Source organism: Trachypithecus francoisi, unplaced genomic scaffold (assembly GCF_009764315.1).
Source record: "Trachypithecus francoisi isolate TF-2019V2 unplaced genomic scaffold, Tfra_2.0 Lachesis_group0, whole genome shotgun sequence".
Classification (NCBI taxonomy): Eukaryota; Metazoa; Chordata; class Mammalia; order Primates; family Cercopithecidae; genus Trachypithecus; species Trachypithecus francoisi.
In genome coordinates, this window is record NW_022681453.1 from 15,989,308 (window position 1) to 16,008,078 (window position 18,771).

The 18,771-nt window shown below is 41.4% G+C and overlaps 2 protein-coding genes across 2 annotated transcripts in view; both read right to left on the reverse strand.

The window, feature by feature from the left end:
* Positions 1–280: 280 nt before the first annotated feature.
* SPINK8 (serine peptidase inhibitor Kazal type 8 (putative)) overlaps positions 281–18,771 on the reverse strand; it is a 33,160-nt gene continuing 14,669 nt past the window's right edge. The window contains exons 4-6 of the mRNA XM_033206124.1: positions 18,259–18,380; positions 10,985–11,027; positions 281–745 (exon numbers count right to left, since the gene is read on the reverse strand). Of these exons, the coding sequence (XP_033062015.1) occupies positions 734–745; positions 10,985–11,027; positions 18,259–18,380 (177 nt within the window). The 3' untranslated portion in view covers positions 281–733. The remainder of the gene's footprint in view (positions 746–10,984; positions 11,028–18,258; positions 18,381–18,771) is intronic.
* LOC117080812 (60S ribosomal protein L7-like) lies at positions 8,494–9,376 on the reverse strand. The gene has a single exon (XM_033206115.1). It carries the CDS (start codon positions 9,333–9,335, stop codon positions 8,589–8,591), a length of 747 nt encoding a protein of 248 aa, XP_033062006.1. The 5' UTR covers positions 9,336–9,376; the 3' UTR covers positions 8,494–8,588.

Here is an 18,771-nt window from a genome sequence, read left to right on the forward strand (position 1 = left end):
CATGGACATTCTATTCTCAGCTTTTTCTTTTAAGATTTTTTTTTTTTTTGGTTATTTGTTTGTCCCAAATGTTATCACTGCTTAAGGTTGTTGCAAATTTTAAAAATTGAGGCTGTTTTTGACAGATGCCTCAGGGAAAAAGTTCTTGGTGAGAAAACTCTCAGTCAGGTTAAAACAAAACAAAACAAAAAGTCAAAGGCAAGCCTGCTAGAGGGGGTCCCTAGGGAACTGCCAGGCAAATCAAATAATGATCATTTTCTGGAAATGGTGTTTTTGGGGACCTCCAAACCTGTTCTTCCCCCTTTCGTGTCTTTTAGGAGCTGGTTTCCACCATGATATCAGGGTTGGTTTAATTTAAGCCTACAACAGAGTTGGGGTAGGGAGAATGGGTATAGGGCAAGTTAAAAACACCACAAAACTTGCTCTTCTTACTAAGATTTTAGATTTCTGTGGTCATTTGCTCACAATCTGTGTAAAAACAGAGGGAACCCATGGCATGAGTCATGTAGATTTGGGATGAGAAAATAGAATATCTGATATTTTTAAAAGATTCTTATTAACCAAGAGAAATGTTTGCCAGCCAGGTTTTCTGCTGAGAACCATTTATTGAAGACAGAAATCAACGAGTTTGATCCAACCATTAGTAATTAAAGGGGATGTATTTGAAGAGGCAACCATTGTTTCACTTGGCCATCTGGAGATTCAGTAGGTTTTATAATTCTTCGTGGTACGTTCAAGAGTTTTCCTGCAAGAGAAGTATCTGCTTAGAGAAATCAAACTTGAGGAAGTCAAGAGAAAAGCCACCACATTGGTAGCCACAACCATAGTCCAGCAGGGGAAATGCTAAACAATTATTCTCTGAATTAAGGCAAGTTAGAGACATTCTAATTTCACTGGAGAAGAAAAAAGCAGAGTGGAAGTAGGTAGAAAAGAGGAAAGCAAAGGATGGGGATGTCTGGGTGAGCCTTTGGACCCCAGGAGAGCCTCTGGAAACTCCCAAGCAGGTAGAGGCAGTGGAGTTGACATGAAGCAGGATCCTGGCAGAGGCCTGTTGGGGGATATGGGAGGCATAGAAGGTGGTGTTAAGGAACAGAGTCTAGAGGTTGGCCACTGGATTCAAGGCCCAGCCCTGCCAGTTCCTAGCTCTGTGGGTTTGGGCAAGTCACATGAACTTTCTAGACCCCTGCTCCTTTGAATATGAAATGTAGCTAATAGCAATGCTTTCCTCTTGGCAGGGCTGTGAGGAACACAGGAGTGGAGATACAGGCAAAGCATATGATGCGGTGCAGGGCACATGGCTGGCAATCAGTGATATCACTAGTCTTCCTTTTACAGATCTCTTTTTTGTGTGTGTGTGAGATCCTATCAAAAACAGTTTCTATGCTGCTTTGCTGAAGGGCTGTAGGGAGGAGCCACTATTCATTCATTCATTCACTAATTCATTCATTCCCTTTCTCCTCACACCAGAGTCAGTGATTTCAATGAGTTCAGTGTGTGTCTTTTTATGTTTGTGCCAAATATATATAGTGTTTATTTTTAGTTTATATAATGCTGTCATGTTACTTGTATTATTCGGTCCCTTGCTTTTCCTCTCAGTGTAGTATTTTAAGATCTATCCATATTGCTAATGGCACATCTCATTTCTTCTGAAAGCTGCATTGAAATCTGTAAGGACTACCTTCCACAGTTTACCTATTGATTTCTTGACTAGTCTCACTCAGGCTGTCCCCATACCTGCCACCTGCCACATTGAATAACCCTGCAATAGACATACATGTCATTTTACGAAGCGATGAGGGAATCTTTTTGTGATTTCCTAGGGTTGGAAATGCTGGACCATGAGATATGAATATATTTAATTTCTTACTTTGCCTAAAAATGGCAGATTGCTTCCCAAAGTGTCTGTAATTGTCTTCACTGTCACCATAGATCATGAGAGTACAGATATCTCCATGTCCAACTAACAATGGACATACCCAGCCTTCTGATTTTTTCTAGTATGATAGGCAAATAGGCATTTCATTGTATTTCAATTCAAATTTGTCCCTGATATATATTTTTTTTTTTTTTTTTTTTTTTTTTTTGAGACGGAGTCTCACTCTGTCGCCCAGGCTGGAGTGCAGTGGCCGGATCTCAGCTCACTGCAAGCTCTGCCTCCCGGGTTCATGCCATTCTCCTGCCTCAGCCTCCCAAGTAGTTGGGACTACAGGTGCCCACCACCTCGCCTGGCTAGTTTTTTGTATTTTTTAGTAGAGATGGGGTTTCACCGTGTTCGCCAGGATGGTCTCGATCTCCTGACGTCGTGATCCACCCGTCTCGGCCTCCCAGAGTGCTGGGATTACAGGCTTGAGCCACCGCGCCCGGCCTGCCCCTGATTATTTATGAGCTTTTGAATATCCTTTATATAATTAGCCTTTTGTCTTTATTCTTCTATAATAAAACCATAGCCTTTGCAGCTGTCGGTTTTCTTGTTGCTTATTTGCATGTACATTCTATTTTCTAGCTTATTGCAACAGCTCCTCTAGTTCTGTGAGCTGTTTACTCATTTATCCATAGTGTTTTTCATTTATCAGCGATCTTAAATTCAACTGGTTATTGATTGGGAATGAAATGAAGTTTTAGAATAGAGAAAACTAACATAGTCATAATACTTAAGTTATAATCTGGAGCATAAACTGTCTCTCCATTTATTCATATGATCTTAAATATCCTTTGGTCACGTTTTAAAGTTTTCTCCTTTGAGTTTGCTCATACATCCAGCAGATTTTCAGAACCGCCCCCCCGCCCCCCCCCCCCCCCCCCCCCACCGTTTTGTTTTTTGAGACAGTTTCGCTCTTGTTGCCCAGGCTGCAGTGCAATGGTGTGATCTCGGCTTACTGCAACCTCTGCCTCCCGGGTTCAGGCGATTCTCTTGCCCGAGCCTCCTGAGTAGCTGAGATTACAGGCATGCGCCACCATGCCTGGCTAATTTTTGCATTTTTAGTAGAGACAGGTTTCATCATATTGGTCAGGCTGCTCTCGAACCCCTGACTTCAGGTGATCCACCTGCCTTGGCCTCCCAAAGTGCTGGGATTACAGGCGTGAGCTACCGCGCCTGGCCCAGAACCCCCTTAATAGTGTTAATATTTGTGATTCAGCCCATGCCAGAATTGATGATTATCATGTCATTGTTCTTGTCAAAGTGTCATTTAGCAAACAGACACGAAAATGGAAAGACTCAAGGAAAATAACAATGCTCATGTAGCAGTCTCTGGGGAGGTGCTTTGCCTTGGAGTGCAGCCATCTTCCAAGAAGGGATTTAGTGATAGGCTTTGTGATGGTTACTTTTATTTGTCACCTTGGCTGTGTCACAGTGTCCAGATACTTGGTTGAACATTGTTCTAGATATTTTGGTGAGGGTGTTTTTGGATGAGATTAACATTTAAATTAGGGGACTTCGGGTAAAGCATACTGCCCTTCATAATGTGGGTAGGCCCCATCCAATCAGTTTAAGGTATTAATAGAACAAAAAGAGCTACTCCCACCCAACCTCCCACCCCTGAACAACAAGGAATTCTGCCAGAAGATAACCTTCAGACCTGAACCGCAAAGTCAGCTCTTCCCTGGGCTGCTGGTGCACCCTGCACATTATATTAGGGTGGATGGTTAGCAATCTCTTCTACACTTTGCAAATATTATATATATATTTATTATATATAACATATAATATTATATATATATATTTATATATATAACATATAATATTATATATAATATATATATTATATATAATATATATATTATATATATATTTATTATATATATTTATTATATATAATATATAATATTATATATAAATATTATATATATATAGAGAGAGTAGCTCAGGCTCTCTGGTATTGTGTTAAACAAGTGTTCATGACTTGTGTCTAAACTCAAAGGGAAGGAGTCTCAAATTTCTGTTTTGTCAGATAGGTTTGTAGCTTCAGCTTTCTTTTAGCCTATAACTGATCCTCATGCTTGGGTGCATATATTTATTTTCTGTTTCTCTGTGTCCTTTAAAAATCAAGTATGTCTTTGTAGGCAACATTTTGTTGGATCTTCTTTTTCTTTATTCAGTTATCCAGTCTGAGAATATCTGTCTTTTGATTCACTGAGTATAACCTATTCATATTTACTGTAATTACTTTTATATTAGGATTTTTTTCATTTAGTATTTTCCTCTTTCATCTCTCTCTTGCTCATTCCCATTTAAAATTTTCTTTTCTTTTCTTTTCTTTTTGAGATGGAGTCTCACTCTGTCACCCAGGCTGGAGTGCAGTGGTGCGATCTCAGCTCACTGCAAGCTCCGCCTCCTGGGTTCACGCCATTCTCCTGCCTCAGCCTCCCAAGTAGCTGGGACTACAGGTGCATGCCACCACACCTGGCTAATGTTTTGTATTTTTAGTAGAGATGGGGTTACACCGTGTTAGCTAGGATGGTCTTGATCTCCTGATCTCATGATCCACCCGCCTCAGCCTCCCAAAGTGCTGGGATTACACCTGGCCTTTTTTTTTTTTTTTTTTTTGAGATGGAGTCTCACTCTGTTGCTCAGGCTGGAGTGCGGTGGCATGATCTTGGCTCACTGCAACCTCTGCCTCCTTGATTCAAGCGATCCTCCTGCCTCTGCCTCCTGAGTAGCTGGGACTACAGGTGTGCACCACCATGTCTGGCTAATTTTTGTATTTTTTATTATAGATGGGGTTTTGCCATGTTGATCAGGCTGGTCTCGAACCCCTGACCTCAGGTGGTCTACTGACCTTGGCCTCCCAAAGTGCTGGAATTGCAGGCGTGAGCCATTAATTATATTCTTAAGAATATAACTTTTGGCCGGGCGTGGTGGCTCAAGCCTGTAATCCCAGCACTTTGGGAGGCTGAGACGGGTGGATCACGAGGTCAGGAGATCGAGACCATCCTGGCTAACATGGTGAAACCCCATCTCTACTAAAAAAATACAAAAAACTAGCCAGGCGAGGTGGCGGGCGCCTGTAGTCCCAGCTACTCGGGAGGCTGAGGCAGGAGAATGGTGTAAACCCAGGAGGTGGAGCTTGCAGTGAGCTGAGATCCCGCCACTGCACTCCAGCCTGGGCGACAGAGCGAGACTCCGTCTCAAAAAAAAAAAAAAAAAAAAAGAATATAACTTTTTATCGTCTTTGAACATTTGAAAGATAATTTGGGGTTGGGTATGGTGGCTCATGCCTGTAATCCCAGCACTGTGGGAAGCCTAGATGGGAAGACTGCTTGAGTCCAGGAGTTTGAGACCTACCTGGGAAAAATAGTGAGATGCCATCTCTACAAAAAATACAAAAATTAGCCCAGTGCAGTGTTGTGTGCTCGTAGTCCCAGGTACATGGGAGGATCGGTTGAGCATAGGAGGTTGAGCCTACATGAGCTGTGATTGCACCACTGCACTTCAGCCTGGATGACAGAGTGAGGCAAGGCAAGGCAAAGAGTAAGGAAAGGGGCAAGGGGGAAGGAGGAAGGGGAAACAGGGAAGGGGAAAGGGACAAAGAAAGGCAAGGAGCAAGGCAAGGCAAGAAGCAGGGAAAAGCAAGGTGAGGGGTGGGACAAGGGGCAAAGCAAGGAATGAGGGGCAAGTGCCAAGGCATGGGACAGGGCAAGGAAAGACATAAGGCAGGGCATGGGGCAAGGCCAGGGGCAGGGCAAGGGCCAGGTTATGGGGCAGGTCAAGGGGGCAGGTCAAGGGGCAGGGCAGGGGACAGGGCAAGGGGCAAGTCATGGGGCAGGGCAAGAGGTATGAGGCAGGGCAAGGGACAAGGCATGTGGCTGGGCAAGGCTAGATGTGAGGGACAGAACCAGGGGCAAGGCCAGGGCCCAGGGCCAGGCAAGGGACAGGGCCAGGGTCAAGGAATTTGCCAGGGCAAGGGGCAAAGCCTGGGGCAGGACAAGGCAAAGACAAAAAGACAAGGGCAAAGGTAAAGGCAAGGCAAGAGGAAAGGAAAAAATAAAGGAAAGGAAAGTGAGGAAAAACGAAAGGAAGGGAGAAGAAAAGAAAGAGAAAGAGAAGGAAGGAAAGAAAGAAGGAAGGCGAGAAAGAAAGAAGGAAAGAAGGAAAACTTGGCTGGATATAACATTCTGTGATATATATTGCTATGGTTTGAACGTGTCCCCCAAAGTTCATGTCTTGGAAAAATAATCCCCAATGCAACAGTGTTGAGAGGTGGAACCTTTAATTACTTATTATGTCTTGAGGGCTCTGCCCTCATGAATGGATTGATGCCATTATCACAGGAATGTGTTAGTTATTGTGGGAGCAGGTTTCAGATAAAATGACGAGTTTAGATCCCTTCTACTCTCTCTCTCACACACACATGTGCATGTGTGCATGAGTACATGCTTTTTGACCCTTCCGCCTTTTGCCATGGGACAACACAGCAGGAAGGCCCTCACAAGATGCTGGCATTTTGATAGTGGACTTCCCAGCCTCCAGCACCACAAGCAATAAGTTTCTATTGTTTATAAATTACCCAGTTTGGGGTGTTCTGTTATAGCAGCACAAAACAGATTAAGATATATATTTTTTCCCTTTTAACTTCTGAGGATTATATACACACATTACATGTACACACATATTCCTTGTCTTGTTTTTTGTTTGTTTGTTTTGTTTTTTTGTTTTGAGATGGAGCCTTGCTCTGATCTTTCCACCTCGGCCTCCCAAAGTGCTAGGATTACAGGCAAGAGCCACCGCACCTGGCCCATTTCTTGATTTTTTTTTTTTTTTTTTTTTTTTTTTTTATGATGGATCCTCGCTCTGTTGCCAAGGCTGGAGTGCAGTGGTGCGATCTCGGCTCACTGCAACCTCTGCCTCCTGGGTTCAAGTGATCCTCCTGCCTCAGCCTCCCAAGTAACTGGGATGACAGGTGCCTGCCACCACGCCGGGCTAATTTTTGTATTTTTAGTAGAGATGGGTTTCACCCTGTTGGCCAGGATGATCTCAAATTCCCGACCTCAGGTGATCTGCCCTCCTCAGCCTCCCAAAGTGCTGGGATTACAGGCATGGGTCACCATGCCCGGCCTTCCTTGTCTGCTTGCATCCAGTGTTATGTGAAATCTGATGCCAGTCTGATGTTTTTTCTTTAGAGGGAATCTTTTCTTTAGAAGTTTTTATAATTTCTCTTTATCTTTGATATTTATAATTTTATTATAATGCATCCATGTGAAGGCATCTTTCCTCTTTGCCACTCTACTGAGCCCTTTCAAACTGAGGTCCTTCATAGTTTTATTTCTGGAATATTTACTATTATTTATTCAAATATTTATTCTGTTTTTATTTTCATTATCTTCTGGGACTCCTTACATAGATTTTGGCACAAGTAGCTTATTCTTCATATCTCTTTGCTTTCCATATCTCCGTATCATTTAGAAGGCAGTCTCTCTAGTATGTAACCTACCAGCCTTGGTGGTTTGGAGGAGGAGAAAGGAGGGGTAAATGCCAAGGGTAACTGGCCAGTCCCCACCTCTTTTCTTCAGTTCTTTGCCCCAGTGAGGCTTTGACACTGCCATGACATTATTCCTCAGAAATGGCCCTGCTCTCAGGGTTGTTGCTGCCATTTTCCATAGTGAAGGGTCAATAATTAACACTCCCAGGCTGCATGAACTAAGGCAAGGGCAGCACCCAATCCTGCAGGTGCTGGATAGGCAGCACCCTATCCTTCAGGCCTCCTTTGTATTGATGCCTCTGGTCACCCTCCCTCAAGGGGGCCATCCTTCTCCACCAAGCATGGGTCAGTTCAAGACAGCTTTGCAGCTCCCTAAGAGTGTCTCAGGTTTCCCCTTCCCCTTCCCCTCTTTTTCCTTTATTTTCTCTTCTCTTTCCCCTTCCTTCCTTGCTTCCATCCTTCCTTTCTTCCTTCCTTCCTTCCTTCTGTCCGTCTTTCCTTCCTTCCTTCCATTTTCCTTCCTTCCTTCATTTTCCTTCCTTCCTTCTTTTCCTCCCTTCCTTCTTTTTTCCACTTCCTCTTCCTCCTTCTCCTTCCTCTATTTTCATATCTTCTTTTCTTCTTTCTCTTCCTACTCTCTCTTTCCCTCTCCATCCCCCTACTCCCCACCTCTTCTGGAATTATTAGTTTCCTCAAACTCCAATTGATTCTCTAAGGACTGATTTAGGGGAAGGTGCCAATAGCTCATTGTAGTTCATCATTATGGTTGGCTCATAATGCAATTATATACTCATATATATGAGTACATATCTTTATTAAGCCTGCATCTCGTTTGAGTTCATTCAAGTGTACATCTGAGTTTCATGATAACCCAGAGAGATGAATTCTAGCTGAGTCATAGAGGTATTAACTGAAAAACTTGTGACTTTTTCTTCAACGCTCTTCCCCAGACATCACATTCTGTACTTGGGATAACTGGGTTCACTACCCGTACATAAGAATAACTAAAGCTGTCAGTGGTACTAGCTCTAGATCACTTAGTTTGTGCAATGAGTTCTGACTTCAGTCTGCATTCTTTTTTTTTTTTTTTTTTTTTTTTTTTTTTTCATTTTGAGAGCAGGTACTGTTTATTAAGCTGAGGAGACTCGAAAAATAATCATGGTAGACACCTTAGTTCATTCTTCTAATAAGCCTGTTGATCTGGTCCTCCCTGTTGCCAGCATCTCCACCTTCTACAAAATGGGTGGTCTTTTTCTTCATTCCACCTCGTGGAGAAGATAATTTGAAGGGCCACAGGAAGTTATTTGCCTCTTTGAAGCGTTTTCCAACAGTATAGATCTCATGAATCAGATCCTCCATGCAGATGATGCCATATTTACCAAGAGATCGAGCAATCAAAGCGTTATCTGTCAAAGCAATTCGCTTCTTATTGATTTTGCCATAACCACGCTTGTAGATTAGCTCATTTACTGACTTCAGATTGGGGTACCCCCATGCAATATATGGTTCTACAATCCTCAGCATGTTAATCGAAGCCTTGTTGAGCTTCACAAAGGTTCCATTGAAGATTTGACGGAGGCGAAGAAGCTGCAATACCTTTCGGACCTTTGGGCTCACGCCATTGATACCTCTGATCCTGATGACAAACGCCAATTTGGGTTCAGCAGGTACATAGAAGTTGCCAGCTTTTCTTGCCATCTTCGCCATTCGAATTTCAGTTCTGTACATCTGCCTATATTCCTTGTGATAGTGCTTCGCTTTTTCATAGATAAGCTTCCTCCTTGCCTTTCGAAGCATCTTTTGGGCAAACTTCTTTCTCAGGCGCTTGACCTTCAGCTCTGCGAAATTCCTTCGCTTTTTCTTAAGGGTTTCTGGCACAGCAGGAACCTTCTTCTTCTTCTCTTCTGCAACCTCCATGGTTCCAACCGGAAAAAAGAGCCAGTCTGCATTCTTAATCTCTGCAAATCCTTGGCATCTGAGCTTTCTGAATTACTTTATAAAAGCAATATTAATTATATAAACAATTTCATCAGAGCCTTGGTAGAGAGATAGAATTGTGCTCTGCAGTAAAATTTTCAGGTGGTCTCCTATAGTTAACTTTTTATCCATGGCACAATTAATGTTTGCATTTGAAATAAATGAATAAAATGCATCTTTGTCTTAAATAGACTGTTGAGGTCCCAATATGATATAGGGATCTCCCCTAGAAGATTTAGGATTTTCTAGTCCAAATGTGATGAAAGGAAGCTCACTGTATTTGGATGCCACACAATTCTTTTCTGGATCATTCTGATTTAGGGAAAATTCTATCATTTTATACTGATGTGATATCTTCCTTACCAATCGCTCTTTCTACCTGTCCCTAAAACTCTTCTCCCCTATTAAATATTAGTCTTTATTTTGGCGCATAAGTGATTCTTAGAACACTTTGAACACCATTCTATAGATATCCTTAAGTTTAAAACCACCTCTTTGATGTTAAAAGTTTAAAATGGATATAAGACCAGAGAGTTATTTGACAAGAGTCATAGACTGAGGTACGGTCCAGGTATAAAAAGAGGGATTTAGCAGGATTTTAAATGAGTGAGCCCAGCTCAGCAAGAATCTGACAGAAGTAGAAATCATGTGAGATCTTTTCATAGTTACCCCAAATCATGAAAGTGTCTAAAAGTTCTTGTGATTTCTCTTTAGTGGAACTAGAGAACATTCAGGTAATGGACCGTCACTAAGTGAGTAATATGTGTGCTCATCTGTAAATCAGATGAGCCCCGTGAGTTTGTCATGGAGATGGTGTCAGAAGACCTTGTTGTAAAATTATTACTAAATTATATAATTGTCCTGTTTTACCTGCTTTACCTCCCACCCTCTTTATTTTCTCTTCTACATTGATTTCTCCCAGTTTTGTTGCCATGCCTCATAATGCAATAATGATCTCTATGGCTTCGGCTGAGTTCTTGCTTTGGAATATAACCCTGAAGTCAGGGACACAATCTCTAGACCTGGGGCTCAGGCAAGTCCTGGCCCATTCACTCTCAGAATAACTGTTCACATTTCAATTAGTGTCTTTCATTAATATCCTAGATACTGGACATGAGAGGGAAGAGCAAGGGTGAAATAGATGTTCCTTACTGCTGAATTACCGGGCTAAATTACATTTCTTCCTCCAGAAGGTATTATTTTTGGGTGGGGAGATTCAAATATGAAGTATGTATTAGAAGATGACAATGAAATAATTAGTTGTAATACCACCTTTTGAGTATGTAAGGAAATGCCCAAACTTATTAGAGAGGAACTCTGAAGTATGTAGGAGTGAATGACATGATGTCTGAGACCTGTGTTAATATACTTCATCAAAGAAAAAAGAGAAATAAAAGAATAGAGGGAGGAAATGTGGCAAAACCATTATAATTTATTGAATATACATGATAGGCTTATGGGATCTATTATTGTCTCTACTTTTATGTATGTTTGAAACTTTTCATAACAAAACATTTAAAACCCTCTAAAACAGTGAGCTCTTATCTAGTTTACTTCTAAAAATAAAAAATAAAAGTGTCTTTACTTACACATTGTCCATCATACAGTTTAGTTATGTTAAGCCCTTCAAATCTGAAAGAAATTATATTTTGAAATTATTTTTGCTGTATGGTGTATCATAAATTGTGACTAAATTTTACTTGATAATCTTTGGCTAAGTTTGGGAAATAAACATTCTGCTAATAATGAATTCTTAACAAATATTTTAAAATTCTACTATATGAATTATTATTTGTCAAAGAGATTGAATATGGAAAACATACTCAGCTTACAATAAAATACAGAAGTTCAAAATAGCCTTTGAAAATGCAAGTAGAAATACAGAGGATTAGAAAAAGAATGTGTCTTAAAGTTAAAATATGCATTTGATGAAAGCTGAAACTTCGCCACTGACCTTACAGAAACACAAAGGATTATAAGAGAATACTATGAAGAACTGTATGTCAACAGATTAGATATTCTGAATGAAATGAACAAATTCCTAGAAACACACAAATTATCAAAACTTACTCAATAAGAAATAAAAAATCTCAACCAATCTATGACAAGTAAAGATACTGAATCAGTAATAAAAAAATGTCCCGACAAAGACTAGATGGCTTTACTACTGAATTCTACCTTTTTTTTTTTTTGAGATGTAATTTTGCTCTTGTTGCCCAGGCTGAAGTGCAGTGGTGTGACCTCAGCTCTCTGCAACCTCCGCCTCCTGGGTTCAAGCAATTCTCCTGCCTCAGCCTCCCAAGTAGCTGGGATTACAGGCATGTGCTACCAGGCCCAGCTAATTTTTTGTGTTTTTAGTAGAGACTGGGTTTCATCATGTTGGCCAGGCTGGTCTTGAACTCCTGACCTCAGGTGATCCACCCGCTTCGGCCTCCCAGAGTGCAGGGATTACAGGCATGAGCCACTGCACCTGGCCTACCAAATATTTTTTAAATGTTTAATACCAATCTTTCTTAAACTCTTCCAAATAATAAAAGAGGAGGGAACACTTGCTACTTCATTCTATGAGGCCAGCATTACCATGTTATCAAAGACAGGCAAAGACATCACATAAAAGAAAACTATAGGCCGGGCGCGGTGGCTCAAGCCTGTAATCCCAGCACTTTGGGAGGCCGAGACGGGCGGATCACAAGGTCAGGAGTTCGAGACCATCCTGGCTAACACGGTGAAACCCCATCTCTACTAAAACATACAAAAAGCTAGCCGGGCGAGATGGCTGGCGCCTGTAGTCCCAGCTACTCCAGAGGCTGAGGCAGGAGAATGGCGTGAACCCGGGAGGCGGAGCTTGCAGTGAGCTGAGATCCGGCCACTGCACTCCAGCCTGGGTGACAGAGTGAGACTCCGTTTCAAAAAAAAAAAAAAACGAAAACTATAGACCAATATCCTTTATGGATATAGATGCAAAGATTCTCAGAAAAATACCAACAAATTGAATCCAACCACACTGGATTATATACCATGACAGAATGGGCTTTGTCCCAAGAATTTAGAGCGGTTCAAAAAAAAAAATCAGCCAATTTAATAATATCACATTAATAGAATGACAGAAAAACATCGCATGATAATACCAATTGATTCAAAACATACGCACATAATATTCAACAAAATCCAACATCATCTCATAATAAAACACCCAGAAAACTAGGAATAGAAGAGAACTTCTTCAACATGATAAAGAACACTTATGAAAAACCCATAGCTAACATCATACTCAATGGTGAAAGACTGAAAGACCTGTCTAAGATCAGGCACAAGACATGAATACCTGCTTTCACCACTGAGATTCAACATTGGACTGGAAATTCTAGGCAGAGCAATTAGGAAAGAAAAAGAAATAAAAGGCATCCAAATTGGAAAGGAAGAAGTAAAATGATCTCTATTCAAAGACGATATGATTCTCTATGTAGAAAATCCCAAAGAACTAATATAAAAAATGACTAAAGCTAACAAATTCAGCAAGTTGCAGAGTACAAGATTAACACACAAAAATCAGTTGTATTTCTATAACTATAAATCAGCAATGAACAATTTGAAAATAAAATTAAGAAAACAATTCAGTTTATAACAGCATCCAAAAAAGAAAATACTTAGTAATAATCCTGGAGGTGAAAGACTTGTACACTGAAAACCACAAAACTGAAACTGTTGAAAATAAATAAAGAAGGCCTAAATAAATGAATGATGTCCCATGCTCACTGATTGGAAGAATTAATTTAAGATGACAACACTTCCCAAAGCAATCTACAGATTCAATGCAATCCCTATCAAAATTCCAGTGGCATTTATATTTTGTGGAAATAGAAAAGTCAATCTTGAAATTCATACAGAATTGCAAAGGGCCCTGAGTAGCCAAAATCATCTTGAAAAAGAAACAAAATTGGAAAACTCCAAATGTCCAGTTTCAAAAACTTACTATAACACTACAATAATCTTGCAGTCTCAGCTCCTTGGGAGGCTGAGGCAGGAGGATTGTGTGGGCCCAGGAGGTCAAGACTGCAGTGAGCTATGATTATACCACCGCTCTCCCACTTGGGAGACACAGTAAGACCCTGTCTCCAAAAATAAATAAATAAATAAATAAATATACAATAATCAGTGGTACTGGTACTGGTATTAGGCTATAAACACAGAACAAAAGAAAAGAATCAAGGATCCAAAAATAAACTCATATATCTATGGCCAGTTGATTTTCAACAAGGGTGCCAAGGCCATTCAATGGGGGGAAAGGATAGTTTCTTCAACAAATAAAGCTGGGACAACTGGATAACCACATGCAAAATAATAACATTAGACAGGACGGGCATGGTGGCTCACGCCTGTAATTCCAGCATTTTGGGAGGCCGAGTCGGGCAGATCACCTGACATCAGGAATTTGAGACCAGCCTGACCAACATGCTGAAACCCCATCTCTATTAAAAATACAAAAATTGGCCGGGCGCGGTGGCTCAAGCCTGTAATCCCAGCACTTTGGGAGGCCGAGACGGGCGGATCACGAGGTCAGGAGATCGAGACCATCCTGGCTAACACTGTGAAACCCCGTCTCTACTAAAAAATACAAAAAACTAGCCGGGCGAGGTGGCGGACGCCTGTAGTCCCAGCTACTTGGGAGGCTGAGGCAGGAGAATGGCGTGAACCCGGGAGGCGGAGCTTGCAGTGAGCTGAGATCTGGCCACTGCACTCCAGCCCTGGCGACAGAGTGAGACTCTGTCTCAAAAAAAAAAAATAAAAAATAAAAAAAATAAAAAAAATAAAAATAAAAATACAAAAATTACCCAGGGTTGGTGGTGGGCACCTGTAATCCCAGCCACTGGGGATGCTGAGGCAGGAGAATTGCTTGAACCTAGGAGGCGGAGGTTGCAGTGAGCTGAGATTGTGCCACTTGCACTCCAGCCTGGGTGACAGAGCGAGACCCTGTCTCAAAAAGAAAAAAAAAAAAAAGTTAGACCTCTATCTTACACCATTTATAAAATTTAATTCAAAAATGGATCAATGGGCTAAAACTACTAAACTCTTAGAAGAAAAATTATAAGAAAATCTTTATGCCTTTGTATTTTACAGCGGTTTCTTGGGTGTAATATCAAATGCAGGAGCAACAAAAGAAAAATTAGACAAATTGATTTCATAAAAATTAAAAACTCTGTGCATCAAAGAACATTATCATGAAAGTAAAAGGCAACCTATAGAATGGGGGGGAATATTTGAAAATCATAGTATTTAGTATTCAGAATATATAAAGAATTCTTACAACTGAAAAATAAAAAGACAACATAATTTTTAAAAATGGGCAAAGGACTTGAGTAGATATTTCTTCAAAAAAGAAATAGTACATGAAAAGATGTCCAACCTCATTAGTCATTAGAGAAATGTAAAAGAAAACTTGATGAGATACCATTTCATACCCACAAGGATGGACATAATAATATTTTTAAAAAGTACTAGCAAGGATGTGAAGAAATTGGAGCTCTCATATTTCTGGAAGAATGTAAAATGGTTAGCCGCTATGGAAAAGTATGATGGTTCCTCAAAAAGTTAAACACACAATTACCATGTGACTCAGCAAATTCCATCCCTAGGTGTATAACCAGAAGCCTGAAAAGAGGTCCTCAAATAAATACTTGTACACAAATGTCTGTGACAGCACTATTCACAATAGTTAAATGTGGAAACAACACACATTTCCATCAATGAATACATAAAAAAAAAATTGTGGTATATACACATAATGGAAAACTATTCAGTAATACAAAAACAAATGAAGACATATGCCACAATGTGGATGAACCTCAAAATGATTATGTAAGTGAAAGAAGCCAGACACAAAGATCATATGTTGTATAATTCCAGTTATGTGAAATATACAGAATAGTAAATCCGTAAAAACAGAAAGTCTATTGCTAGTTGCCAGGGACTGTGGGGAGGAGGGAATGGGCAGTTAATTGCTTAATGGACATGAGGTTTTATTCTAGAGTGACAAAAATGTTTTGAAAGTAACAAAGGTGGCAGTTTTATAACATTGTAAATGTACTAAATGCTACCAATTCGTTCACTTTAAAATGGTTCATTTTATGTCATATGAATTTTATCTCAATCTTTAAAAATATGCATTTGCACCCATTTATAGTTATAAGAACTTTGATAAGTTGCTCCCCTCAGGTCTCAGTGTCTTCATTCAAAAGTGAGCCCTTTGGCATGGACAGTGAAAATGGAGAAGAATCTTTAAAAATTCTCTCCTCCACAAAAGCAACAAGAACACTGACATAAAAGGTCAGAATTAAGTTTTCAAGAATTCTGGGAATTAAAAAAAAAAATCAAACCATGCAGCAATCCAAGGAACATCTATTCAAGAAAAATTGCTGCATCTCAGTAAGAATAGTGAGCTTCGTGGCATTTTATCTTGCTCTGAACCCATCTGCAGCATCCCCAGTTCCATGGTAGTAACGAAAAACAACCACCCACAATCATGGTGAAAACCAGCAGCCTGGTAGCACCTGGAGGGAGAAGACTGGTGTTGGAACGCCTGTAATCCCAGCTCTTTGGGAGGTCGAGGTGGGCAGATCACCTGAGGTCAGGAGTTTGAGACCAGCTTGGCCAACATGGTGAAACCCCATCTCTACAAAATACAAAAATTAGCTGGACTTGTTGCTGTGCGCCTGTAATCCCACCTACTCGGGAAGCTGAGGCAGGAGAATCACTTGAACCCAGGAGGCAGAGGTTGCAGTGAGTTGAGACCACAGCATTGCACTCCAACATGGGCAACAAGAGCAAAACTAAGTCTCAAAAAAAAAAAGAAAAGAAAAAAAAGCATTTATTTATTTATTTATTTGAGACAGAGTCTTGCTCTGTCGCCCAGGCTGGAGTGCAGTGGTGCGATATCGGCTCACTGCAAGCTCCACCTCCTGGGTTCATGCCATTCTCCTGCCTCAGCCTCCTGAGTAGCTGGGACTACAGGCGCCCGCCACCATGCCCGCCTAATTTTTTGTATTTTTAGTAGAGAGGGGGTTTCACCATGTTAGCCAGGATGGTCTCGATCTCCTGACCTCGTGATCTGCCCGTCTCAAAAGAATTTTGCTCCGTTGCCCAGGCTAGAGTGCAGTGGCATGATCATGGCTCACTGCAGCCTTGAACTCCTGGGTTCAAGCAATCATCCTGCCTCAGACTTCCAAGTAGCTAGGACTATAGGCATGTGCCACCACACCTGGCTAAGTTTTTAATTTTTTTGTAGAGACAGGATCTCGTTGCTCATGTCTCAAATCCCCAGGCTCAAGCAATCCTTTTGCCTTGGCTTCCCAAAGTGTTGGGATTACAGGCTTGAGCCACCCCTCTAGGCAAAAATATTTTTAAAAATTTTTGTAATTAAGTTGGTATTGATCCAAATTAGATTGGTATAAATTAAAATTTAACTTGTGATCTCCAGTGCAACTGCTAAGAGAATAATTTCTTTTTTTTTTTTTTTTTTTTTTTTAGATGGAGATTTGCTTTATCTCCTAGGCTGGAGTGCAATGGTGCAATCTCAGCTCACTGCAACCTCCGCCTCCTGGGTTCAAGGGATTCTTCTGCCTCATCCTCTTGAGTAGCTGGGATTACAGGCATGCACCGCCACACTCAGCTAATTTTTGTATTTTTAGTAGAGATGGGGTTTTGTCATGTTGGCCAGGCTGGTCTCGAACTCCTGACCTCAGGTGATCCTCCCACCTCGGCCTCCCAAAGTGCTGGGATTACAGGCATGAGCCACTGTGCTCAGCCTGAATAATTCCTAAGATACACTGAAAGGGAGCTCTTTGGAGGCCATCTCTCAGATGTCTCCTGGTTCCAGCATCGTTTGACTCTGTGATGCTGCGCATTCCCCAGGTGATGCTTTCTGACGGCCAGGTGTCGGTGTCTGTGCCAGTGATTGAGGCTGACACCAAAGTTGTTTACCTTACAATTCTTTTATGGGTTCTAGTGTAAGCTTTAGTGTTTATTCAGCCAAGAATACAAGAAAGTCCTATCCTGCCCAGCCAAATATCTCTCATCCTGATCAAGAAGATTCTTATTCCTTCTCTGGAGGAGAAGCTAAGAAGAGGAAGGAGAGAAAGAACTAATTCTGATCTACTCTTATGTTTCTGCTTTTCTCTCTTAAGATACTACACTCAACCTGTAAGCCTTAGTTAGACAAGGGTGTGGCTTTTCTCCTTAAAGGAGAAAGCAGATGTCAGAGAATCCTCCTCCTATCTCTATAGGGAGTTTCCTTGATGCAAACCCCTCCTCCTTGCTATTCCCCTTGGGCTCAACAATTGGGCAGTTCACTTGTGTGTTACTCAAAGCTTCTAACATGTGATAGGTGCAGAGACTAAACCACATACTAAGTTGAAAGCTAAAGAAAGTTGTTTTGGAAAATAATATCCATTTTAGGACCAATAAACTATTAGCTGGGAAGATTCTTCACCCAGCTTCCTCTTCCTCTTCTTTTTGTTCTTTGTTTCTGTTCTTTGGCCTGAGGGGGCATGAGGATGACCTTCACGTAGGGTCACATGATCTAAATGCTGTGGCTGCTTGTTTCTGAGTGCCTCCACTTGACGCTTGAACAGGTCACACACAGTGCCCTCACCTTGTGGATTTCTGTTTCTGCATTGTCTGAATAGGATCACATGTACCTTTTGAGGTCACAGAGAGGGATGGAAGAAAGGGAGGAACAAATACTGGAGGAATGTCTGGAGAGAAGATCTCATTGGATGATGTAGGAAGTGGGCTGAGGTCATCACCCTCTTTTGACCACCCTTAGCCTCTTGATTTGAAAGAAAGGGAGAACAAAATTAGGACTTACAGAATTTTGGAGCAGAGATGGCACTCACTACTGTAGGTAACCTTGTCACTGCCACAAATAGGTTCACTGGGCTTGATGTAGGACAAAAACCAGCAGTTATTTATATTCTTGAGGCATTCAACCTGAAGGAAAGACACACACACTCTTTTTTTTTTTTTTTTTGAGACGGAGTCTCGCTCTGTCGCCCAGGCTGGAGTGCAGTGGCCAGATCTCAGCTCACTGCAAGCTCCGCCTCCCAGGTTTACGCCATTCTCCTGCCTCAGCCTCCCGAGTAGCTGGGACTACAGGCACCCGCCATCTTGCCTGGCTAGTTTTTTTGTATTTTTTAGTAGAGACGGGGTTTCACTGTGTTAGCCAGGATGGTCTCGATCTCCTGACCTCGTGATCCGCCCGTCTCGGCCTCCCAAAGTGCTGGGATTACAGGCTTGAGCCACCGCGCCCGGCTTCAGGCACTTTCATCCAGGTCCTTTGGCCGTTACGATGTGTAGCTTGGGAGGTGGATGGAATATGAGC